Source organism: Pelophylax lessonae (assembly GCF_965119305.1).
Source record: "Pelophylax lessonae genome assembly, chromosome: 2".
Taxonomy (NCBI): Eukaryota; Metazoa; Chordata; class Amphibia; order Anura; family Ranidae; genus Pelophylax; species Pelophylax lessonae.
The window spans coordinates 219,575,407-219,599,675 of record NC_138769.1 but is presented as its reverse complement, the minus strand read 5'-3'; the positions used below and the strand labels follow the sequence as shown (position 1 = coordinate 219,599,675).

The 24,269-nt window shown below is 40.8% G+C and overlaps 1 protein-coding gene across 2 annotated transcripts in view; it reads right to left on the bottom strand.

The window, feature by feature from the left end:
- Positions 1–2,182: 2,182 nt before the first annotated feature.
- LOC309547260 (EF-hand calcium-binding domain-containing protein 4B-like) overlaps positions 2,183–24,269 on the bottom strand; it is a 192,376-nt gene continuing 170,289 nt past the window's right edge. For both annotated transcript variants that reach the window (XM_082247088.1, XM_082247089.1), the window contains exons 15-16: positions 24,099–24,175; positions 2,183–2,530 (exon numbers count right to left, since the gene is read on the bottom strand). In XM_082247088.1, coding sequence (XP_082103214.1) covers positions 2,440–2,530; positions 24,099–24,175 — 168 coding nt within the window. In that variant the 3' untranslated portion in view covers positions 2,183–2,439. The remainder of the gene's footprint in view (positions 2,531–24,098; positions 24,176–24,269) is intronic.

Sequence of the window (24,269 nt, the reverse complement as noted above, 5' to 3'; positions counted from 1 at the left end):
TTAGGGTGACCTGACTCTGCCATGTCAGGGTGACCGTAGTGTAGTTTAGGGTGACCTGACTCTGCCATGCCAGGGTGACCCCACTCTGCCATGTCAGGGTGACTCCACTATGCAGATTCTGGGTTAGGGGTATATATATATATATATATATATATATATATACACACACATATACACATATATTTATACATATATATATATATACCCCTATACAGAAGTTCAGATGTCATGCCTGCCTCCAAACGCCTTAAAAAAATGCCCAAAAAACGCCTGAAAAACGCCTGAAACAAAAACGCCCAGGTGTGAAAGGAGGGTAACACCATCCCTGCGCTACTGAAATTCTAAGAAAAATAATAATTTTTTTTCTGGTTCTGGACATGCTATAGAGCTGAAACTTCCCATGTACACTTTTAGACCCCCCAGACACTAAATCCAAAGAAATCTCATTTTTTTTTCAATAATTTTTTCAATAATTGGCTCTCTATCAAAAACGACAATTTTTAAGAACTTTTTTTTTGCCTGATTCATGACCCAGAACCCTAGGCACTTTTTAGGGGCATTTATTGGGTTTTAGGGCTTCAAAATGGTGTTTTTTGATTCCCGAAGTTTGGGTCCCATTGATTTCAATGGGGTTCTGGAATCCGAACTTTCGGGAAATTCCGGTGTTCTGGTCGAACCGAACTTTTCAAAAGTTCGATCATCCCTAATAAGAACATGTCCAGAGAGTAGCCATAAATGACTCATTCTCAAATGAACTAAAGTTATGAGTAGTCTCCCCAGGGCTCTGTTTTGGGGCCAGTGCAGAATAAATTGTTTATTAATGATATTGAGGTTAAGCTTAAGAGTTACATTTTACTGTTTGATGACTTTACTAAATTATGTAGGTAAATAAATTTGGCACAGGGTGTAGTACCCTTACATGAAGACATAGATAAAATAGGGGGGGGGGGGGGGTGGGCATCTACATGACAGATGATGTTCAATATTGAATATGCCAAAAAAATATGCATGGAACATCTTCTTTAGGTGAATCTGTGATGGAAAAGATTTGGGGATCCTTGCAGGTCACAGACTTAGCAGAAGCATGCAATGCCGTCCGGCAGCACAAAAACTAGAAGAATAATCTCTTGTATTAAAATGGGTATATACTCAAGAGATAAATGCATAACTCTGCCCCTCTATAAAACAATTGTTCAGCCTCATCTTGAATAGGTAGTGCAACAAATATAATAAGGGCATTGTAGGATATCAGTTATGAGGATACAAATATTACATTTATTCACTTCAGAAAAAAGATGCCGAAGTGGGGATAGGATCATAATGTACAAATATATTAAAGGTATTTAAGAAAACTGTAATAACATGTTTACTCTAACGTTCCCAAAGCATGCACATGGCCACAATTTAAAATTGGATGAAAAGATGTTTAATCTTAAACTGAGAAAGGCAGTCTTTAGTGTTAGAGCAGTAAAAATGCAGACCTCTCTTCCCAGGTAAGTGATATTAGTTAAAAGTGTGGATTAAAAAAAAAATTTAGATATCTTCCTCTGTCAGTAGAGTATACAAGCTTATGGAAATTCTTAAATTCGATAGGTGATCCATGTATGTACAGTATCTTAGTATCTTATCCCCTCTTACAGTAAATTGGCCTATGCTTGTAGGGGTTGTTTTTCAAGCACATAACAGGTTAAACTTGATGAACCTGTGTCTTTTTTTCAACTTTATCTACTATGCAACTATATATAGTTTTAAATATATATATATATATATATAGTGTGTGTATATATATATATATATATATATATATATATATATATATATATATATATATACTTTACAGATAAGCATTTAACAGGGGGAAAGTGCATTGTCTGAGCTGAGTTTCCTCATCTCAAAGTTTAGTAGCCAGGCTGGCACAGGGTAAAAAAAAAAAAAAGACAGCAGCTGTCCAAAGACCATAGAGTTACCACTTTTCAGCCATTTTTAAATCAAACAGGAAGTGGGGTAACATTGAAGTCTAGCTAGATTAAAGAACAAAATGTGATATATTGCTGTTTAACAAGTTTCTATTAGCATTATTGCATACTGAATTAAGTCTGTAATTTTTAATAAATAAAGAAATATAAAATATGAAAGAAACAATATATTCCCTTTAATAAAGAAAATACCAGGACAAATTCACCCAATAGTTTAATACATATATTTATTTAAACATTACAAGCAAGTAGCCACCAAGATGCTGAGAGATTTTTTTTAAACGTTCAAAGACTATACGGCGAAACCATTTAGGAAGGACATTTCCTAAATATTAAAATACCTGAGACTGGGTACCCTTATAAAGTAATTTACTAATATATCAGCCAGCAGAAGAATAGTTTACTGCACTGTTGCTTTAGAATCCGCTTTAAGTTGTTTTTTTCACTGTACATTTGCTTGTCTTTATACACAACAGCCTGTTTCCTTCTGGCATACGGGTCTTTTTAGTTTTACCACATTATTTTTCATATTGTCTTCATGCTCTTTTAAGGACCTGCAAAACAAATAAACCTTAAGTAAAGCCCACATTATTTATTATATTACAGACCTCTAGATGACACAGATACCTTCAAATGTACAGCATAAATTAGATTTTTGTGTTTTTGATTTTAATAGGAAAGAAAGTGTAGTGAACAGGAAACATGCTTGAAAATACACTGAAGGTAAAAACAGTGGTTGGCTATATTGACCATAAAGGTCTTACAAACCAGGGTAAATAACCGACAATAAGAATAGTATCAGTTTAAGCAGAAGGTGGCAAGGGATGATATTCCATCATTCTAACAACATCACCAAGAAGGGTATCATTAAAAGAATTTTGGAGTTTAAATAAAGTATATCTAAAGCTCAAACCATTTTTTCCCTTGAATAGGGTAGAGAATTGTTAAAACCTATGTCAGTTTTATTTTTTGCTTTCTTTGTCTCATTGAAGGTGAGACAAATCCTCTCTTAGACAGTTGTCACTGAAACAAGTATCCCCATAGAAAAAAAACATCCCTCTTTTTCTATATTGGTAACAATTCAAATTTTGGATTTCCCCTCACTTTCCTGCTCGGAGACAGTGGTATCAGAATAAATAGGAAAGTTGAGTCTCCCTAATAGAAAAATAGACAGCAAGAAAAAACTGTAATGGAAGAAAAGGGTGTGGGGGGCGCTGGATCACTTTGGTCCTGGTAAATGTCTTGGTTGAATGCTAGGTACGAGGGAAGAATCACTTTTAAGCTGCTCTCTGGAGGATAAGGGACATATACAGGCTCATGTCTAAGATAAGTTTTTAGTGCACTTTGCAGTTTAACAACTTGCCAATCAGCCGCCGTACTTTTACTGCGATAGGTCTGCTCTGTCCCGCAAAACGACACACCTGTATGTTGCTTCGTGAGACAGCTAGTGGCGGCTCATGCGCCAATTGGCCACATGGGAGCCAATCAGCGGGTCAGATGGATACAATGTCCACTGGGCACCCTCCATGAAGACAGAAGGGCGGTATGTCGATGTAAACACGGCAGACCGCTATTCTGTCAGGGATGAACACAGGGATCATGTGTTCCTCCTATTTAGGAATAGGGATGATCGAACAGTTCGGGTCGACCATCGGTTCGACCCGAACATTGACTGTTCAAGGTTCGGCCGAATTTCAAACTTTTTGCTGAAAAAGTTCGGAATTCGGCAACCAGAACCGACCAAAATGCAATGGGACAGGAACTGGGCTTTAAAAGCCTGTGATTGGACCAGAACCATCAGTAAAAGCCAATTGAGGGGGCAGGAGAATGCTAGGAATGTGATTGGAGTGACTAGGGGGTCCAGAGGCCCATCATTAGTGAATACGCCCCCCAGTATATAAGATAGCCCCGTGAAATCTCTACCATTTTAATACAGGGCTGTGGAAGAGAGTGGAAGCAGTTCTGTTACTTCTGCTCTCAAAGTGTCATTTAGCAATTATCAGTGTGAGGAAAGGGATATCTAGTGTAGTTAGTGTAGTTCCACTATAGTTAGATTTAATAATCTAGTTTCTGTAGAGAAAGTGTTAAGTGTAAGGGGACCGTAGTGTAGTGTAGGGTTAACTGACTTTGACTGCTATGGCAGGGTGACAAAACCCTTCCATTTCAGGGTGACCGCTATAGAGAAAAGATCGTTTCTCTTAGAACACTTATAGAACCGGATAGTGGCTTCGCCCCTGTCACCCTGCTTTTTGTTGCAGGCATTTATAGGGCTTTTTTGAGGACATGTTTGGAGTCAGGCATGACATCTGAACTTCTGTGTAGGGGTATATATACACACACACGTATGTATATATACACATACACATATATAGGTGTGAAAGTAGCAGAACACTATGCTTGCGCTAATGAAATAATTAACAGGCATATGGCTTCTCTGCTATAACACCTATATATGTGTATGTGTATAAATACATATAAGTGTGTGTATATATACCCCTATACAGAATTTCAGATGTTTTGCCTGCCTCCAAAGACCCCCAAAAAATGCCCAAAAAAACGCCTGCTGCAAAAACACACCTGGGCGTTTTTGTAGCTGGCGTTTTTTTGGGCATTTTTTGGGCGTCTTTGGAGGCAGGCAAAACATCTGCACTTCTGTGTAGGGGTATATATACACACACACATGTATGTATATATACACATACACATACATAGGTGTGAAAGTAGCAGAACACTATGCTTGCGCTAATGAAATAATTAACAGGCATATGGCTTCTCTGCTATAACACCTATATATGTGTATGTGTATAAATACATATAAGTGTGTGTGTATATATACCCCTATACAGAATTTCAGATGTTTTGCCTGCCTCTAAAGACCCCCAAAAAATGCCCAAAAAAAAAACGCCTGCTGCAAAACACACCTGGGCGTTTTTGTAGCTGGCGTTTATTTTGGCATTTTTTGGGCGTCTTTGGAGGCAGGCATAACATCTGTACTTCTGTGTAGGGGTATATATACACACACACATGTATGTATATATACTGTGACAGGAAGTCAGGTAATTCTGTGGATGTTGTCACAGACAGGAGATACATTTCCACCTGGTATAGAAAATTCACCAATTACTATAGGGTGTCGGCTGCAGAGATAGCCAGCAGGAAGTTGAAAACCATTCAGCTGTTCAGAATGAGGAAATGAAGGCCTCTATAATTTGTCCAAAGGAAGTCTAAGGATTGCTGCCTCCTGACGCTGTGTGGGCATGGGGAGAGGAGGACAGTCAGATGTGTGCCCCCTGAAAGCTGTGTGAGCATGGGGAAGACCTCCTGAAGCGATGTGCGCTGAGGAGGGTAACAAGTGTGAAGACTACTCGAGGTGAGGTCTTGGATCGTTTCTATGTGAAAAGAAACCAATGGACATTTCCTGTGTGAAGGGGAAATTAATTAAGACTGAAGACTACTCAAGGTGAGGTCTTGGACTATTTCTATGTGGAAGAAATAAATGAACTGTTTGCTATGTGAAGAGACAAGCAAAGGGACATGTTCAATGTGAAGAGGAAAAGGGACATGTTCAATGGACATTTGTCGTGTGAAGAAAAACATGGACTATTGAGTGTCTGCTGTAGGATCAGCAAAGTTTGCCCAACAGTAGGTTGGAGACAGACACCGTGGGTAGGTTCCTGTATGTGAGAAGGTAGCCGCCCAAAGTGGCAAGGATTTATTTTATTTATGTTTTTTTTTAATTATGCTGTTTTTGAAGCTTGCACTTGTGTGAAGAAAATTGCAAGAATAAAACCTTACACTGTTGTTTTCAACCACTTCTTGGCTATCTCCCTGTTTAACGAACCCCCCCAAGGGGTCATCCATACCCGCCACCGAGCTAATCGAACTCACAATACACATACACATATATAGGTGTGAAAGTAGCAGAACACTATGCTTGCGCTAATTAAATAATTAACAGGCATATGGCTTCTCTGCTATAACACCTATATAAGTGTATGTGTATAAATACATATAAGTGTGTGTGTATATATACCCCTATACAGAATTTCAGATGTTTTGCCTGCCTCCAAAGACCCCCAAAAAATGCCCAAAAAAAACGCCTGCTGCAAAAACACACCTGGGCGTTTTTGTAGCTGGCGTTTTTTTGGGCATTTTTTGGGCGTCTATGGAGGCAGGCAAAACATCTGTACTTCTGTGTAGGGGTATACACACACACACACATGTATGTATATATACACATACACATATATAGGTGTGAAAGTAGCAGAACACTATGCTTGCGCTAATGAAATAATTAACAGGCATATGGCTTCTCTGCTATAACACCTATATATGTGTATGTGTATAAATACATATGTGTGTGTATATATACCCCTATACAGAATTTCAGATGTTTTGCCTGCCTCCAAAGACCCCCAAAAAGTGCCCAAAAAAACGCCAGCTACAAACGTTTTTTTTGGCGCAGGCGTTTTTTTGGGCATTTTTTGGGGGTCTTTGGAGGCAGGCAAAACATCTGAACTTCTGTATAGGGGTATATATACACACACACTTATATGTATTTATACACATACACATATATAGGTGTTATAGCAGAGAAGCCATATGGGTGTTAATTATTTCATTAGTGCAAGCATAGTGTTCTGCTACTTTCACACCTATATATGTGTATGTGTATATATACATACATTTGTGTTTGTATATATACCCCTACACAGAAGTTCTGATGTTATGCCTGCCTCCAAAGACCCCCAAAAAATGCCCAAAAAAACGCCTGCTACTAAACCGGCAAGGTGTGAAAATAGCGGAGCCACTATCCTGTTCTATTGCAATTCTAATACAAACAAACTTTTTTTCTGGTTCTGGACATGCTACAGAGCTGAAACTTCACAGGTACACTGTTTAGACCCCTCAGACACTAAATCCAAAGAAATCTCATTTTTTTTCCCAATAATTTTTTCAATAATTGGCTCCCTATCAAAAATGACAATTTTGAAGAACTTTTTTTTGTGTGATTAATAGTCCCTGGGGCATGACCCAGAACCCTAGGCACTTTTTAGGGGCATTTATTGGGTTTTAGGGCTTCAAAATGGCTGTTTTTTGATTACCGAAGTTCGGGTCCCATTGATTTCAATGGGGTTCTGAAAAAATGGGCCGAACTTTCGGGAAGTTCGGGTGTTCTGGTCGACCCGAACTTTTGAAAAGTTCGATCATCCCTATTTAGGAACATAGGTCTCTGTGTTTATCCAGCAAGTCCATCCCCCACACAGTTAGAAAGCACCCCCTAGGGACACACTTAATCCTTTGATCACCCCTGGTGTTAACCCCTTCCCTGCCAGTGTCATTAGTACAGTAACAGCGCATATTTTTAGCACTGATCAATATAGTAATGTCACTGATCCCCCCAAAAGTGTCATAAGTGTCAATTAGGTGTCCAATCTGTCCGCCACAATGTCGCAGCCCCGCTAAAAATCGCTGATCGCCACCATTACTAGTAAAAAATAAATAAATAAATAAATAAAAATGACATAAATCTTTCCCCTAGTTTTTAGATGTGATAACTTTTGCACAAACCAATACACACTTATTGGGATTTTTTTCTACCAAAAATATGTAGCAGAATACAAATTGGCCTAAAATGATGAAAAAATTAGATTTTTTATTTTTTTTTATTGGGAATGTTTTATCTCACAAAGTAAAAAATATATATATATTTTTTTCCCAGAATTGTCGCTCTTTTGTTGCTTATAGCGCAAAAAATAAAAATTGCAGAGGTGATCAAATACCACCAAAAGAAAGCTCTATTTGTGGGAAAAAAAGGACATCAATTTTATTTAGGTACAGCATCGCACGACTACGCAATTGTCAGTTAAAAAAAGGCCTGGTCATTAAGGGGGTAAAACCTTCCGTTCCTAAGGTGGTTAAAAAGTGCCAAGCAGGTGGTATAATTTTATTGAAGTTCGTAATTTTATCAAATCAAACCTATTTAGGGGGTTCAAAGCTCCCCCATTCATCAGGTCTTTAACAGACTGAAGGTAAAGTATTCTAAACCTATAGAGCCAGAAAAATCCATCCTGGAGTTTAAATCTGGTGACTCTCTTAAGAGAAAGCCTGCTCCATTCACTGGTTTGATGGCGGTGGTGGTGAAGAAGAGGGTATAAACCTATACACATGTTGGCTCTTATGAAACTTCCAACAATTAAAGGAGAAGTATGGGAACTCAAAATAACAAACATCTATACTCACCTACTGTATATGGCTGCAGGATTGATCTAATGCCGCAGGTCTCCCCCGCCGGTTCTAAGACCGAAAATCACTAATCGCTCAGTTCTCAGTCTGCTCTGAGCAGACAGCAGTGATAGTCACCGCCCTGTGCTCTCCCCCTCCAGAGTGCACTGGAGTGCCAGGCTAGGGAGGGGGCGGGAACTGATGGGTTAGGCTCTCAGCAGCACAATGAGAGGCCGATCCAGCTGCCGGTCAGGCATCTAGGTGTGTCCTGACATTTTGTTGGGATCCCTCCAGAGTCTGGAGAGGCTCTGTGATGTCAGCCAACAGTGGGCTCTAGCCCACTGTCAGCTGATTCTGGGTCTCATGAGTGCAAAAGTAAGTGCACTCCTGTCACCTACACGAAAAGTTTGACCAAACAAACTTTAGCCATACTTCTCTTTTAAATCATTTATGGACCCTATGCTACTGTCTTAGTTTGTTCCTTGAGCATGGATGCTCAACCTGTGACCCTACAGCTGTTGGGGAACTATAAGTCCCATCATGCCTCTGTCTTTGAGTCATTTTTGTAACTGTCAGCCTTGCAATGTCTCACGGGACTTGTAGTACTGCAACAGCTGGAGAATCACAGGTTGAGCACCCATGTTTTTAAGTGCATTTACACTTTTTTGCAGTCAGAGTTGAGAAAACCGCACTATATGTGAGTCTTTCCCAAGTTTGTCCTCATTACGATGCAAGAAGCCTAGCTTCTAAACCTTTAACCCTTACGTAGAACATACAGAGTTCAAATCTATTTTCAACTGATAAAAAAGATCTGCCTGAACAATACACACAATATTAATCATGGCTAACAAAACTTCCCAGCACCCTCATAAACTAAGACTAACAGAGCTAAGCAGGATTTTTTTGTGCTGGAAGTTCAAGAAAAGAGCCTCTGAAAAGATGCAATGAAATTTTAATTAAATATGCTATGTCAATGGGGACATGTAAGAAATATAAAATAGGTCTTGTCTCAATTTGGCCACAAACATGGAAGTACATTTTAAGCCAAAAAAAAAAAACCTGACAGAGCTTCTAACCTTTCCATGCTCCATTCAAAACCAAAAAATGCTTTGGGTTTAGATACACATTGTACAATTTTTCAAATTGTACCTTGAGCTTTGTCTCTCTCTCTCTAGCAAACTCATACTGCCCTTTCGTTGTTTCCCCTCTACTGTGTTCAGAGGACTAGTATGGTTTTTGTTGGCAAATGCAAATGGGTATGCTAAAGCCATTTTCTCCTGGGCTTTATCATTTTAGAATGGTAGTCATTCTGTATACTGTTACTTGCTGTTTTTAGGAGGCCATGAAATTCATATAAAATTTCTGAAAAAGACGAGCAACACACTTTCCACCATTTCCAGCTATCTGGCAACACATGATCAACAGAAACAGTGACTTATCATTACTTACCCACTCTCCACTGTCATTTAAGTTTAAAACAGGCAGTGGGTTATTAATCATGAGCAGCTATCAATACCTGTGACAGAGGTCAGGAACAAGTTTAATATATTTGCTTTAGGATGTGGAAGCTAGATTTGAGTTGCCCTTTATGTATGTACCTAACAATGGCAGCTGATGCTGCCAGTGCAAGAATTTTGTGGTCCTTCCAAGGCCTATTTCAGGGATTTTTTTTTTTTTTAATTTAAAATTTTTGCAACAAACAGGGAAAAAAAAAGAATGATAAAACCTATTTCAAGGATTATAAGCTGGCATGTGTTTGTGTATGTGGTAGCAATGTATAGAGAAGAAGTGAGAATCTGCATTTTCTGCAATTTAACATCTAAGGGTACTCAACAGAAAGTTCCCAACTCGTACATTTTGTGATCTGTGATTGTATAATGACAATAAATCTTTTGCATTGAATCCTTGAATATAAAGGATGGTCAAGTGACTTTTTTTTCCATTTCTGAGGTAGAAAACTTCAGATAGATGTTAAAAATAGGAGAAGAAAATGTATAGTAGGCAAAGAGGGAATTTAAAAATGTAATCCTGCAGACTGGAGATCTTCTCTAATTGTGTCCTATTGATTCCATTGCATTTCACTAACAATCAAAAGATTGGAGGCAATGCAACACTACTGAGATCAGGTTGATGTCACTGATTGAAGGATTTCAAGATTTCACTTGGCCTATTGGAATAGAAGTGCTATCAATAAGCATGAAGGGAGGGATGAAGTGAAAGCAACATTTATACAATATGCTGGTAGATTGCAGACAAGTTAGAAAAAGTCTTCTAGGAAATGTAACGTTCTTGGAAGGAGGGAGCTTTTCTGTATGCCAGTTATTTTCCATAGAAGGTTAGTAATTATATAGTACAAGATATTGTAAAAAAAATAAGATCTAGAGTACTGTGCAATAGTTTTAGGCAGGTGTAAAAAAAATACTGTAATGTAAGAAGGCTTTCAAAAATAGAAGTTTTAGTAGTTTATTTCTAGCAGTTAACAAAAAAAAAAAAGAAAAGAAATCCAAATCAAGTCAATATTTGGGGTGATTACCCTTTGCCTTCAAAACAGTCTTAATTCTTGTAGGTACACTTGCATACAGTTTTTGAGGGAACTCGGCAGGTAGGTTGTTCCAAACATCTTGGAGAACTAACCACAGATCTTCTGTGGATGTAGGCTGCCTCAAATACTTCTGTCTCTTCAATAATCCCAGACAGACTCAATGATATTAAGATCAGGGCTCTGTGGGGGCAAAACCATCACTTCCAGGATTCCTTGTTCTTCTTTACGCTGAAGATACTTCTTAATGACATTGCCTATGTACTGTATGTATGGAGGTTGTCCGGCTTCAGAATATATTTGGGGCCAATCATACACCTCCCTGATGGTATGACATGATTAATAAGTATCTGCCTATATTACTCAGCACACCATTGACCCTGACCAAATCTCAAACTCAGTCTGTAGAAATGCAGCCTCAAACTTGTAAGGAACCTCCACCATGCTTCACTGTTACCGCAGACACTTATTTTTATACTGTTAGCATAGTTGAGTTGCTTAGCCTTGTTTCCATGTCAGAGGTATGGCTTTTTGGCTGCAATTCCTCCATGAAGACCACTTTTGGCCAGACTTCTCTGGACAGTAGATGGATGTACCTGGGTCCCACTGGATTCTGCCAGTTCTGTGCTGATGGCACTGCTGGACATCTTCCAATGTCAAAGGGAAGTAAGCATGATGTGTCTTTCATCTGCTGCATTAAGTTTCCTGTTCCCATACTTTGCATTTTGTAAATTGATCAAAATAAACAATAAAGTATACATTTTTGAAAGCCTTCTTACTTTACAGCATCCCTTCGCACTGCCTAACATGTTTTCACAGTACTGTACACACACACACTCATACATGCACACACACACACACACATACATGCACACACACACACACACACACATATACATACACACATTACCTTTTTAAAAATCATCAGTACTGTTCCTGAACCCACACTGACTTTGATTCTGTTCACTCACTTTGTATAAATTGATAAAAATTAACAATTAAAATATATTTTTTTTGAAAGCCTTCTTACTCTACAGCAATTCTTCACACCTGCCTAAAACTTTTGCACAGTACTGTAGGTATTTGACACAAGGCCCTATGAATCTTAAAGATCTTCCTATCTGTCTGCTGCAATCGGGGGTATTGAATGCTAAAAGAGTAGTGACTGTGGAGGCTAGAACTTTTAAGGTCTTGGTTAACCTGGGGATAGGGTTCACAGCTTTTGACTTTCAGTGCTAGATTCAGACTTACATATAAGAAATCAATCTACATGTTATAAAAGGAAAGGATACTGACATTTTAGAAACTATGTTCATTTCTTCTGCTTATCTTGTGAGCTTTCAGTTGTAAATTTACTCAGCACATCCTGACAGAACACTACTTCCTCAATTTTTATCTTCTAATCTGAGCAATGCTCTCACTAAACTTTCCAATATCTATTAAGCCAGTCCACAGGTACTGTAAGCTGAATCAGACTGAAAGCAGCACATTCAGTTCTTCTCTGGCTAGCCTAGCTATTCATTGTCTTGGTGTGAAGGTATGGTGTGAAGTGGTAGACAGGCTGGAGGTGAATTAGCTGCTTTTTACAATTTCATCTACATGCAATCAAGGAAGAATCCTTATTACCCCATTCCTGCAATAGGTTATCATGTACGTGGTAGCAGAGCCTGAAATGATGAGGAAGGCCTCTCTTACACCTCTAACTCTGGGCCCCTGGTAGTGGGAACAGAAGGCGCAGGAGTTCAGAGTGGCACAAGTGCCTTTAAGTCTTGCTACTAGCAGAGCGGGTATTTACCCCAGGCAGGGAAGTCGTCAGTAGTCTTCAGTGAAGCAGGCAGGCTAGTAGATGTAACGCTCCTGCGTTTTCTGAAACAAGATGGATTTGCAGCTGCAGAAAAACTCCACTCAGTAGTCATGTAGAGATACGTTGAAATACCAATTCCAACTCCCAAGACTCATCACTGTGGTCTGTCTGATTCAGCATACAAATATACACACTCAATAAGATGTTCCTGGAGTGATAGATGTATATAGCAGTATAGTGGTGATGAGCTAAAGAGACAGGTATGAACAGTGATAATAGGTGAACAGCACTTGAGAGAAATGTTCATGAGAGTATAGATGGTAACAGGTAGGATGCAGATAGGTTAGCAATCATGTATGGTAGTAGGTGGTAGGATAGCAGATGACATACAGGAGAGACTAACCCAGTGCAAGGATAGATGTTAGTAGGCTCAAGAGCTAGCAATCTAAACAATAGTGCAGATGATAGCAACAGTCCTTAATATGCAGAGCTAAATAGTGTAAGCTTAGTAGGAAGGTTTATGGAGGATTCCCCTGCGGGGTACTTATCACTAATAGCAAGCAGTAGTAGAGAGGTTCGGTATGAGCGAGTGATCCGGTAGCGGGATACAGGGATCAGTAGCGAGGTTCTGACAGCGAGGTTCTGACAGCGAGGTACACTTGTGAGCATATGAGCTTCAAGGCAGGTTGAACGAACATGTGAGTGAGAACGCCGGCGGTTGAAATAGCCACTCTGCGGCGCTCAGTGATGACAGCATCGGTCTTAAAGGTGTATGCGCACCTACCAAAAGAGAATGGTGGGACGCATACATGAATGGGAAGTGAAATAAGGGGTACCGGAGGTACCAGAACATTACAGTACCCCCCCCCCCCTTAAGGCCGGCTCCTGAAGGCCTCTAGAGCTGGTTTTTCCGGGTATTTGAGCATGAAAATTGCGAATCAGTCTAGGGGCATGTATATCAGAGGTATCCAGCCAGGTGTCGTCTTGGGGCCCATAGTTCTTCCATCGTACTAGATATTGGAGTCTTCTTCTGTGGATACGAGAATCCAGAATCTCCTTTATCTCATATTCTTCTCCGCCTTCAACTTGTACAGGAGGTGGAGGTGGGATGGTAGGCCTTATTCCTTGGTCAGGAACATGGGGCTTCAGTAGCGACACATGGAAGATGGGATGTATCTTGAGGTCTGTTGGTAATGTGAGCTGTACTGCAGCTTTTCCAATAAGTTTCCTGATTGGGAAGGGTCCCAAGAATAGAGGCCCAAGCTTTTTGCTAGGGATCTTTAATCTTAAGTTTTTTGTTGATAGCCAAACGAGGTCCCCAATAGCATACTGAGGAGAAGGTCTTCTACGAAGGTCATAGTACTTTTTTTGTTGACTATGAGCGTGTGAGATGGTAGTATTAAATAAACCCAGAGAGTCTTTTATTTGGGTAAGATAGTCTGAGGCTACTGGGTTACTTGATGGAAGGATGCGTGGTGGAAGAATAGTGGGATGAAACCCATAGTTCAAGTAGAACGGACTCTGTTTGGTCGTACTATGGGTTGCGTTGTTGTAGGCAAATTCTGCCAGAGGGAGGAGATCCACCCAATCATCCTGTAGGTATGATGTGCAGCAACGTAAATATTGCTCGATGCACTGGTTGACTCTTTCAGTCTGTCCGTTGGTCTGAGGATGGTAGGCAGAAGTGAGCTTTCGCTCAATTCGTAGTATGTAACATAGTTCTTGCCAAAACTTGGAGATGAATTGTGATCCACGGTCAGACAAAAGAGTTTTTGGAATTCCATGTAACTTAAAGACATGTTTCATCAGTAGTTCCGCTGTTTGTTTGGACGAAGGTAGTCTGCGAATAGCAACGAAATGTGCCATCTTTGTCAGATGGTCCACTGACACTAAAATGGTATTAAATCCTTTGGAAGGTGGTAGTTCTACTATAAAGTCCAAGGACACAACTTCCCATGGAGTCTGGGGTATTGGTAGACTGCATAGTAGACCGGATGGTTTTGTAGTGTCAATTTTGGACCTGGCACAGACTTTGCATGAAGAGACAAATTTTTGTATAGATGTCTTCATATCAGGCCACCAAAACTGCCTGGTAAGCAAATTAAGGGTCTTTGTCATACCCATATGTCCTGCCATAGGCACATCATGTGACAATTCCAAGATCTTGGTGCGCATAGTAGGGGGTATGTAGAGTTTGTCGTTGTAGTAGAGAAAGCCTTCTGCATCAGCACTTAGTTGTGGTGGAGGTGAATCCAAACCTATACTGTGCAGAATCTCTTCCTTCAAGGAACGGACAACCCCAATAATACGCTTGTAGGGTATTATAGGAACGGAAGGGATTTCGGAGCAATTATCTTCAGTTAATCGTGATAGCGCATCCGCTTTTTTATTCTTGTCTGCAGGTGTGTAGGTCACTAGGAAGTTAAATCTTAGGAAGAATAGTGACCATCGTACCTGCCGGTGGGAGAGGGTTTTGTTAGTCTGAAGATATTGAAGATTTTTATGATCTGTATATATGAGTATTGGTAATCGGGTGCCTTCAAGTAGATGTCGCCAATTCTCCAGAGCCAGTTTTATAGCAAGCAGTTCCTTTTCACCCACTGGGTAATTCACCTCTGGGCTGCTTAGAGATTTAGAGAAGAAGGCGACTGGATGGAGTGGTGAAGTATTCGTTGGTCGTTGGGAGAGTACTGCTCCTGCTGCCATATTTGACGCATCTACTTCCAGAATGTATTGGAGGGATGGGTCTGGATGGCGTAGTATGGGAGCAGAGGTAAAGTTTGTTTTTAACAAGCGAAAAGCTTCATTTGCTTCATCTGACCATTTAAATGGTTTCTTAATACTTGTGAGTTGTGTGAGAGGTCTCACAATGGCAGAGAAGTTCTTGATGAACTTCCTATAGAAGTTTGAAAATCCAAGGAATCGCTGTAGTGCTTTGCGGGTGGTTGGTATAGGCCAATCCTGAATACAGGATATCTTACTCATATCCATCTTGATTCCTGTTTTGGATATGATGTATCCTAGGAATAATACTTCTTCTTTATGAAATAAGCATTTTTTTAGTTTCACGTATAGATTGTGTGTGAGTAATCTGGATAACACAAGTCTTACATGTTTTATATGTTCAGACAAGGATCGTGAATAAATAAGTATATCGTCCAGATATACCACAACACAGACATCAAGTAAGGCTCTAAAGATATCGTTTATGAATCGTTGGAAAGCTGCGGGAGCGTTACATAGCCCAAATGGCATTACAAGATATTCGAACAATCCGTATCTGGTTCTGAATGCTGTCTTCCACTCATCTCCATCACGGATTCGGATTAGATTGTATGCCCCTTTCAGGTCCAATTTTGAAAAGTAGGTAGCTCCACGCACTTGTTCAATGAGTTCAGGGATAAGCGGCAAAGGATAGCGATCTTTTACTGTAATGGCGTTCAATTGCCTATAGTCGATAATAGGCCTGAGACTTGAGTCTTTATTGCGGACAAAAAAAAGTCCTGCAGCTGTGGAAGAAGTGGAAGGTCTAATAAAACCTTTTGTCAAATTCTCATCCAAGTATTCCTTGAGATGGGAAAGTTCATCCTGCGAAAGAGGATAAACATGACCAAAAGGCAGTTTACTATTTGGGAGTAGATCAATAGTGCAATCATAATCCCTATGGGGAGGCAGTACTTGAGCATTTTTCTCAAGAAAAACTTCGGACAGATCCTGATAGCATAGTGGTGCAATCTCATCTGACACCACAGACAGGATCTTTCCATAAGACGGGAGGTTACACGTACTCTCGCAATAGTAAGAGAGGAAGGTTAGGGTCCGTTTCTTCCAATCTATGGTTGGTTGATGTGTGTGTAACCAGGGAAGTCCCAAAACAATGGGAAAGTGGGGCGAAGATAATAGGTCGAAGGTAGTGGTCTCCGTATGAGACTCGTTAGTGGTGACTAGGAGTGCTTGTGTCTGATTAGTGATTGGGCCAGAAGATAACGGAATACCGTTAATAAGACTCACAGAGACAGGCTTAGGTTTTGAAATAATAGGTACTTTATTTAAAGTAGCAAAACGTATATCGATATAATTTCCGCAAGATCCTGTGTCGATCATGGCCTTAGTGGTAATCCTAGTCTGGTCCCACTGCAATGTCAAACGAACAAAAAGATAAGGGTTAGTAAATGAAGTTGTCAATCCCCCTAGGAGGACATGTGAACACTCACCCTCTTTTTTGCGGACAAGGGGACAGACGCTTATCATGTGATCCGGGGATGCGCAGTACAAGCAAAGATTACTGGATCGTCTCCTGGCTCTTTCAGTAGTTGATAAAGGTGGGCGTATGGTTCCTACCTCCATAGGAGTAGGGTCAACGGCCAAAATCCGAGAAGGACTGGACAATGCCATTCCCATTTTTTCAGCCTTTCTTTCTCGCAGCCTCCTGTCTATGTTGATACTGAGTTGTATCAAAGCATCCAGGGTGTCCGGTAAATCCGCTCGGGCGAGCTCGTCTTTAACGGCTTCTGATAGGCCGAGTCTAAATTGAGTTCTCAGAGATGTATCATTCCACCCTGAATCAAGGGTCCATCTTTTGAACTCTGCTACAAAGTCTTCTACAGGTCTCCTACCTTGTTTCAAGGACCTCAATTGAATATTGGCAGTACTCTGCCTATTGGGGTCATCATATAGACTAGCGAGTTCCGCTAGGAATAAAGCATAGGAGTTGAGAAGCTGATCATTTTTCTCAAAGAGAGAGTCTGCCCAGGCCCGTGGATCACCCGTTAGGTATGAAATAATAGTACAGACTTTGATATGATCAGTAAGGTAGGTACGAGGTTTTAGCAAGAAAAGTAACTGACAGGCGTTTTTGAATTCACAAAATTTTTTGCGATCACCTGTAAACACTAGAGGAGGATTTATTTTGGGTTCAGGGGGCTGAGCAGCGGCAAGTTGTGATAGATGGGTTACCTGCTGCTTCAGAGCCTGATTGTCTTCTTTTAATTCAGTAAGAGCGTGTATTAACGCAGTCACTTGTTGTTTTAATTGTGTCACTTGAGTGGGTAAATCTGCTGAATCCATTTTAGGTTCGTTCAATCTGTAACGCTCCTGCGTTTTCTGAAACAAGATGGATTTGCAGCTGCAGAAAAACTCCACTCAGTAGTCATGTAGAGATACGTTGAAATACCAATTCCAACTCCCAAGACTCATCACTGTGGTCTGTCTGATTCAGCATACAAATATACACACTCAATAAGATGTTCCTGGAGTGATAGATGTATATAGCAGTATAGTGATGAGCTAAAGAGACAGGTATGAACAGTGATAATAGGTGAACAGCACTTGAGAGAAAAGTTCATGAGAGTATAGATGGTAACAGGTAGGATGCAGATAGGTTAGCAATCATGTATGGTAGTAGGTGGTAGGATAGCAGATGACATACAGGAGAGACTAACCCAGTGCAAGGATAGATGTTAGTAGGCTCAAGAGCTAGCAATCTAAACAATAGTGCAGATGATAGCAACAGTCCTTAATATGCAGAGCTAAATAGTGTAAGCTTAGTAGGAAGGTTTATGGAGGATTCCCCTGCGGGGTACTTATCACTAATAGCAAGCAGTAGTAGAGAGGTTCGGTATGAGCGAGTGATCCGGTAGCGGGATACAGGGATCAGTAGCGAGGTTCCGACAGCGAGGTACGCTTGTGAGCATATGAGCTTCAAGGCAGGTTGAACGAACATGTGAGTGAGAACGCCGGCGGTTGAAATAGCCGCTCTGCGGCGCTCAGTGATGACAGCATCGGTCTTAAAGGTGTATGCGCACCTACCAAAAGAGAATGGTGGGACGCATACATGAATGGGAAGTGAAATAAGGGGTACCAGAGGTACCAGAACATTACAGTAGACAGCATGCAGGGGAGGCATACACTGGTAGCAGAAGGTAGAACAGCAGGCACAGCAGGGTTTAGGGCAAGTACTGGAAATCACAGGAAGATTAGCAGAGTCAGGCAGTCCAGCTCATACACTGTCAGGACAAATTGGGTACAGAGGAGCAGGCAAGAGCCTGGTCAGGGTATAAGCGGGGTCAGGAGCCGCTCAGTGGAACAGAAGCAAATGGAGCAGGCAGAAGCGGTGGTCAAGGACAAGGTGGGGTCGGTGCAGGCGGAGTTCAGAGAGTAGTCAGACAAGTGAGGTCAGTAACTGGAATCAGGATGCAGGCTGAAAACAAAGCAGCACTGATCCTGAGTAGTGATGAGCCGAACACCCCCCTGTTCGGTTCGCAACAGAACATCTCGAACAGGGGAAATGTTCTAGCAAACATGCAAACTCCATTAAAGTCTATGGGACACGAACATGAAAAATCAAAAGCACTAATTTTAAAGGTTTAAAAGCAAGTTATTGGCCCAAATGCAAAAAATTTTTTTTTAAAACAATCGTTTTTACAGGAGCAGTGATTTTAATAATGCTTAAAGTGAAACAATAAAAATGAAACATTTCTTTAAATATCGTGCCTGGGAGGCCCCCTTAATGTGCCTGTAAATTGGTGCATTTGTGCAATGTATGTAGCCTGCTGCAGCAATACTGACATTTCTAAAGGAAAAAATTTAATTTAAACTTGCTCGCGGCTACATGAAGATGGCCTATGTCATAAGAAGTTTGCCAAGACCCTGAAACTGAGCTGCAGCATGGTGGCCAAGACCATACAGGCCTTGCCATGGTTGACCAAAGAAGTTAAGTGCATGTGCTCAGCGTCATATCCAGAGGTTGTTTTTGGGAAATAGATGTATGATTGCTGCCAGCATTGCTGCAGAGGTTGAAGGGGTGGGGGGTCAGCCTGTCAGTGCTCAGACCATACGCTGCATCAAATTGGTCTGCATGGCTGTCGTCCCAGAAGGAAGCCTCTTCTAAAGATGATGCGCAAGAAAGCCCGCAAACAGTTTGCTGAAGACAAGCAGACTAAGGACATGGATTACTGGAACCATGTCCTGTAGTCTGATGAGACTACAGTTCATTGAGGGAACTATGAATGCCAACATGTACTGTGACATACTGAAGCAGAGCATGATCCCCACCCTTTGGAGAATAGGCTGCAGGGCAGTATTCCAACATGATAACAACCCCAAACACACCTCCAAGATGACCACTGCCTTGCTAAAGAAGTTGAGGGTAAAGGTGATGGACTGGCCAAACATGTCTTCAGACCTAAACCCTATTGAGCATCTGTGGGGCATCCTTAAATGGAAGGTGTAGGAGCGCAAGGTCTCTAACATCCATCAGCTCTGTGATGTTGTCATGGAGGAGTGGAAGAGGACTCCAGTGGCAACCTGTGAAGCTCTGGTGAACTCCATGCCCAAGAGGGTTAAGGCAGTGCTGGAAAAAAATGGTGGCCACACAAAATATTGACACTTTAGGCCCAATTTTTTAATTTTCACTTAGGGGTGTACTCACTTTTGTTGCCAGTGGTTTAGACATTAATGGCTGTATGTTGAGTTATTTTGAAGGGAAAGCAAATTTACACTGTTAATCAAGCTGTACACTCACTATTTTACATTTTAGAAAAGTGTCATTTCTTCAGTGTTGTCACATGAGAAGATATAATAAAATATTTATTAAAATATTTATAAAAATGTGAGGGGCGTACTCACTTTTGTATATATATGTATGTATATATATATACATATATATATATATATATATATATATATATACACACACACTGTTCAAAAAAAATAAAGGAACACTTTTTAATCAGAGTATAGCATCAAGTCAATTAAACTCCTGGGATATTGAGCTGGTCAGTTAAGTAGTAGAGGGGGTTGTTAATCAGTTTCAACTGCTTTGTTGTTAATGAAATTAACAACAGGTGCACTGGATGGGTAACAATGAGATGATCTCTAAAACAGGAATGGTTTTGCAGGTGGGGACCACTGACATTTGTTTTCCCTACTCATCTTTTCTAACTGTTTTTCACTAGTTTTGCATTTGACTGGGATAACTACTGGTAGCATGAGGTAATACCTGGACCCTATAGAGGTTGCACAGGCATTCTAACTCCTCCAGGATGGCACATCAATACGTACCATTGTCAGGTTTGCTTTCTCTCCCAGCACAGTCTCAAGAGCATAGAGGAGATTCCAGGAGACAGCCAGTTACTCTAGGAGATCTGGACCGGGCCGTAGAAGGTCCCTAACCCATCAGCAAGACTGGTATCTGCTCCTTTCTGCAAGAAGGAACAGAATGAGCACTGCCAAAGCCCTGAAAAATGACCTACAGCAGGCCACTGGTGTGAAGGTCTCTGACCAATTAATCAGAAACAGACTTCATGAGGGTGGCCTGAGGGCCCGACATCATCTAGAGGGTCCTGTGGTCTCTGCCTGGCACCATGGAGCTCGATTTCTATTTGCCATTGAACACCAGGCTGGCCACTGGCATCCTGTGCTTTTGACAGATGAGAGCAGGTCCACCCTGAGTACATGTGACAGAGGTGAAAGGGTCTGGAGAGGCCGTGGTGAACGTTATGCCACCTGTAACATCATTCAGCATGACCAGTTTGGTGATGGGTCAGTGATGGTCGAGGGAGGCATATCCATGGAGGGACGCACAGACCGCTACATGCTAGACAATGGCACCCTGACTGCCATTAGGTAGATGAAATCCTTGGACCCATTGTCAGACCCTATGCTGTGCAGTGGGTCCTGGGTTCCTCCTGGTGCCCTCCTGGTGCACAGCGAAAGTATGCAGTCAGTTCCTGAAGGATGAAGGAATTGATACCATTGAATGGTCCACACGTTCCCCTGACCTAAATCCAATAGAACACCTCTGGGACGTTATGTTTCGGTCGATCTGACACAGCCAGGTTGCACCTCAGTCTGTTCAGGAGCTCAGTGATGCTATGGTCCAGATCTGGGAGGAAATACCCCAAGACACCCTCCGTCATCTCATTAGGAGCATGCCCCAACGTTACTAGGCATGCATACAAGCACGTGGGAGTCATGCAAACTGAGTACCATTTTGAGTTGCTGCAATGAAATTTCAGCAAAATGGACTAGCCTACTGCATAATTTTTTAAATTTTGATTTTTCTTTGAATTCAGCCCTCTGTTGGTTGATACTTTTCCTTTTCTTTAAATGATGTGGCATCCTTTCATTCCTAAAACATTACCCAGTCCATATCAGTATAGATATCCAGCATGATTTTTTTCCCAATTGAGATCTGATATGTTTTCAAAGTGTTCCTTTAATTTTTTTGAGCAGTGTATATATGAATTGATGGGCCCTTTATAATAATGGTGTTGTTAGAGATGAAAATGACAACCCTAAACAGGCAGGATTAGCAGAATACAGTGGCGTGTGTGCGATTATGTCAATGTGTGGTGTAGAAGTAGTGTAAGGTAACGACATCACGACAATGACATTTGTGTGAGCCTGGCAAAGTGACTCAAGCAGCGACTGCCATTATACATGTGGTTATTGCACTTTTCACTATGTCAGCACAGGACTACCCTCTGGGCGAAACCTGTTGGGTTTTGGGACACTTTATTAGCACCTGCCACTTTTATTTTCTAATCTTAGAGTATAGAACAATTAGATAGTGCAAGAATTTATAGAAAGGTCATACCTGTAGAATATACCAGGCTGAGACTCACAGGCTTTTGAAGCAATAAGTGATTTGGAGACAGAAATGTATTTGCAGTCAGTATACATAGAACACTTCCACTAGCTTTTGTGTTTACTCTATGTAGGCTAGAGGGTGGGGATCATTTCAATAATCTTTTAATGATAGAATAAAAGTAAAATTTTAGGTCCTAGTGGGTGAAATACATAGTAGTTTAGGAACATCACCTCCAGGAATTATATTTTTAAAATGCTGCTCTTTATAGAAAGTAAGAAGGATAACAAGTTTTGATTCCAGTGCCTCTGTTGTCATGATTACATTTCTCCACAATGCATAAAGCTACAGAGGTGAATAAAGGCTTGTTATAAAGTGCATTTACTGTCTGTTCAAAATATGTAAATTTTAGGATATAGGATGAACTTTAAAAAAGGTGTGGAGAACACTTTACTAAGTTCATAATTTATGTATTATGATAAAATACAGATCAGGCATTTTAAAATCCAAATCCTTACTAACATAAAAACGGGGGTGTTGACTAGTCTATTGACAGAAAGGAAGAGCATTTTACAAGTGTTGAAAAATGCTCCCCAAACACCCTATGGGCAGTTTTAAAGCGTTTGATGGGCATTAAGGCACATTAAAACTGCTCCACAAACGCCTATTCCATTCCAGTTAATAAACTAATCTTAACGCCCGGCTACCGCACCGCAACTGCCAGAGCGTTTGCAAAGCGTTACCATAGACTTGAATGGGAGGCGTTGAAAGGCTTCAAAAAAGTCTTCTCCTGACTCAACATGAGGCTTCATTTTTTAAGGGACGCTAACGCTTCATGTTTTGATAGTGTGAACCAGCGCAATGTGTTGTCCATTGTACCATTTGCATTTGTGTTTGATGGGCGTTTTTAACACCTCTCAAATGCCTGCTTTTAATACCAATGTGAACTTAGCCTTACAGTTACAATATAATAATAATAATAATTTTTTCCAAATTTTGTCAGCCTATAATAAAAGCCTGATCATGGTATTAATTACCAAATCATTTATTACCAAATATAACAGTATGTGTATTATTTAGGTAGGCAAATTAGTCATGCTTCATGAATGGCTTAGACCCCGTTCACACTGGGGCGACCTGTCAGGCGACCTGGTCGCCTGACAGGTCGCCGTAGGTCGCCTTGCATAGAGAAGCTGTGGACCCGTTCTAATAGGAGCGACACAAGTCGCTCCGACTTAGAAAAAGGGTCCGGAGCTTCTTTGGGGCGACCTGGAGCGACCTGCATTGACTTCAATGTTATGAAGTCCGTGCCGGCCACTCCAAGGTCGCGGTGCGAGCTGCGCGCCGCGACCTGTGAGGTCGCCCGTGGAAGTCGGATCGCCCCAGTGTGAACGGGGCCTTAAAGCGATAACAAAGCCATGTTATTCACACACAGAGCTGCAGTTTGGCCCTGCCCTCTTCATCTCCTGATTGGGTCACTGGCTGTGATTGACAGCAGCAGGAGCCAAAAGGCAATCAGGAGTGCAAGTCCCCAGAGAGGCAGGGCTCTTGTTTACATTTTTGGATTGAGGGTGGGCTCAGGTAAGTATTAGGGGGGCTGGGGGGCTAATACACACAGAAGGTAAAAAAATGTGTGCCTTTACAACCACTTAAAAGTCCAAGCTGACAACTATATCCATATTTGGTCAAATTCATGCTCATTTCACTTTTGAGTCCTTTATGGGGGCCAGATATTGGGACTAGTCCTAATATTAAGGAATTGTAATGTAAGAAGGGCTCTAAATATAGAAAGGTATTGAAAGGTATTTCGTTTTTTTTTTTTTTTTCCACTTTTACGCTATTTATTCAATGGGGAATTGGACACTTTTCTGAAAATTTCCAGACTGTCTGATTGACTTTTGTATACATTTGTTCTTAATAAATATTTGCTTTTGTTGTGATGCTAAAATTAATTCAGATATTTACCTGGCTATCTGGATCAAGGATTCCATGATATTCACTCCAGATTCTGCACTGCATTCTGTAAACAGCAGCTGGTATTCCTAATAAGAAAATAAGTTTATGTTATCTATGTGTCTAATAATTTGTAATATTAATAATATGCCAAAACACGCTATGTATAACATTATTCTGCCC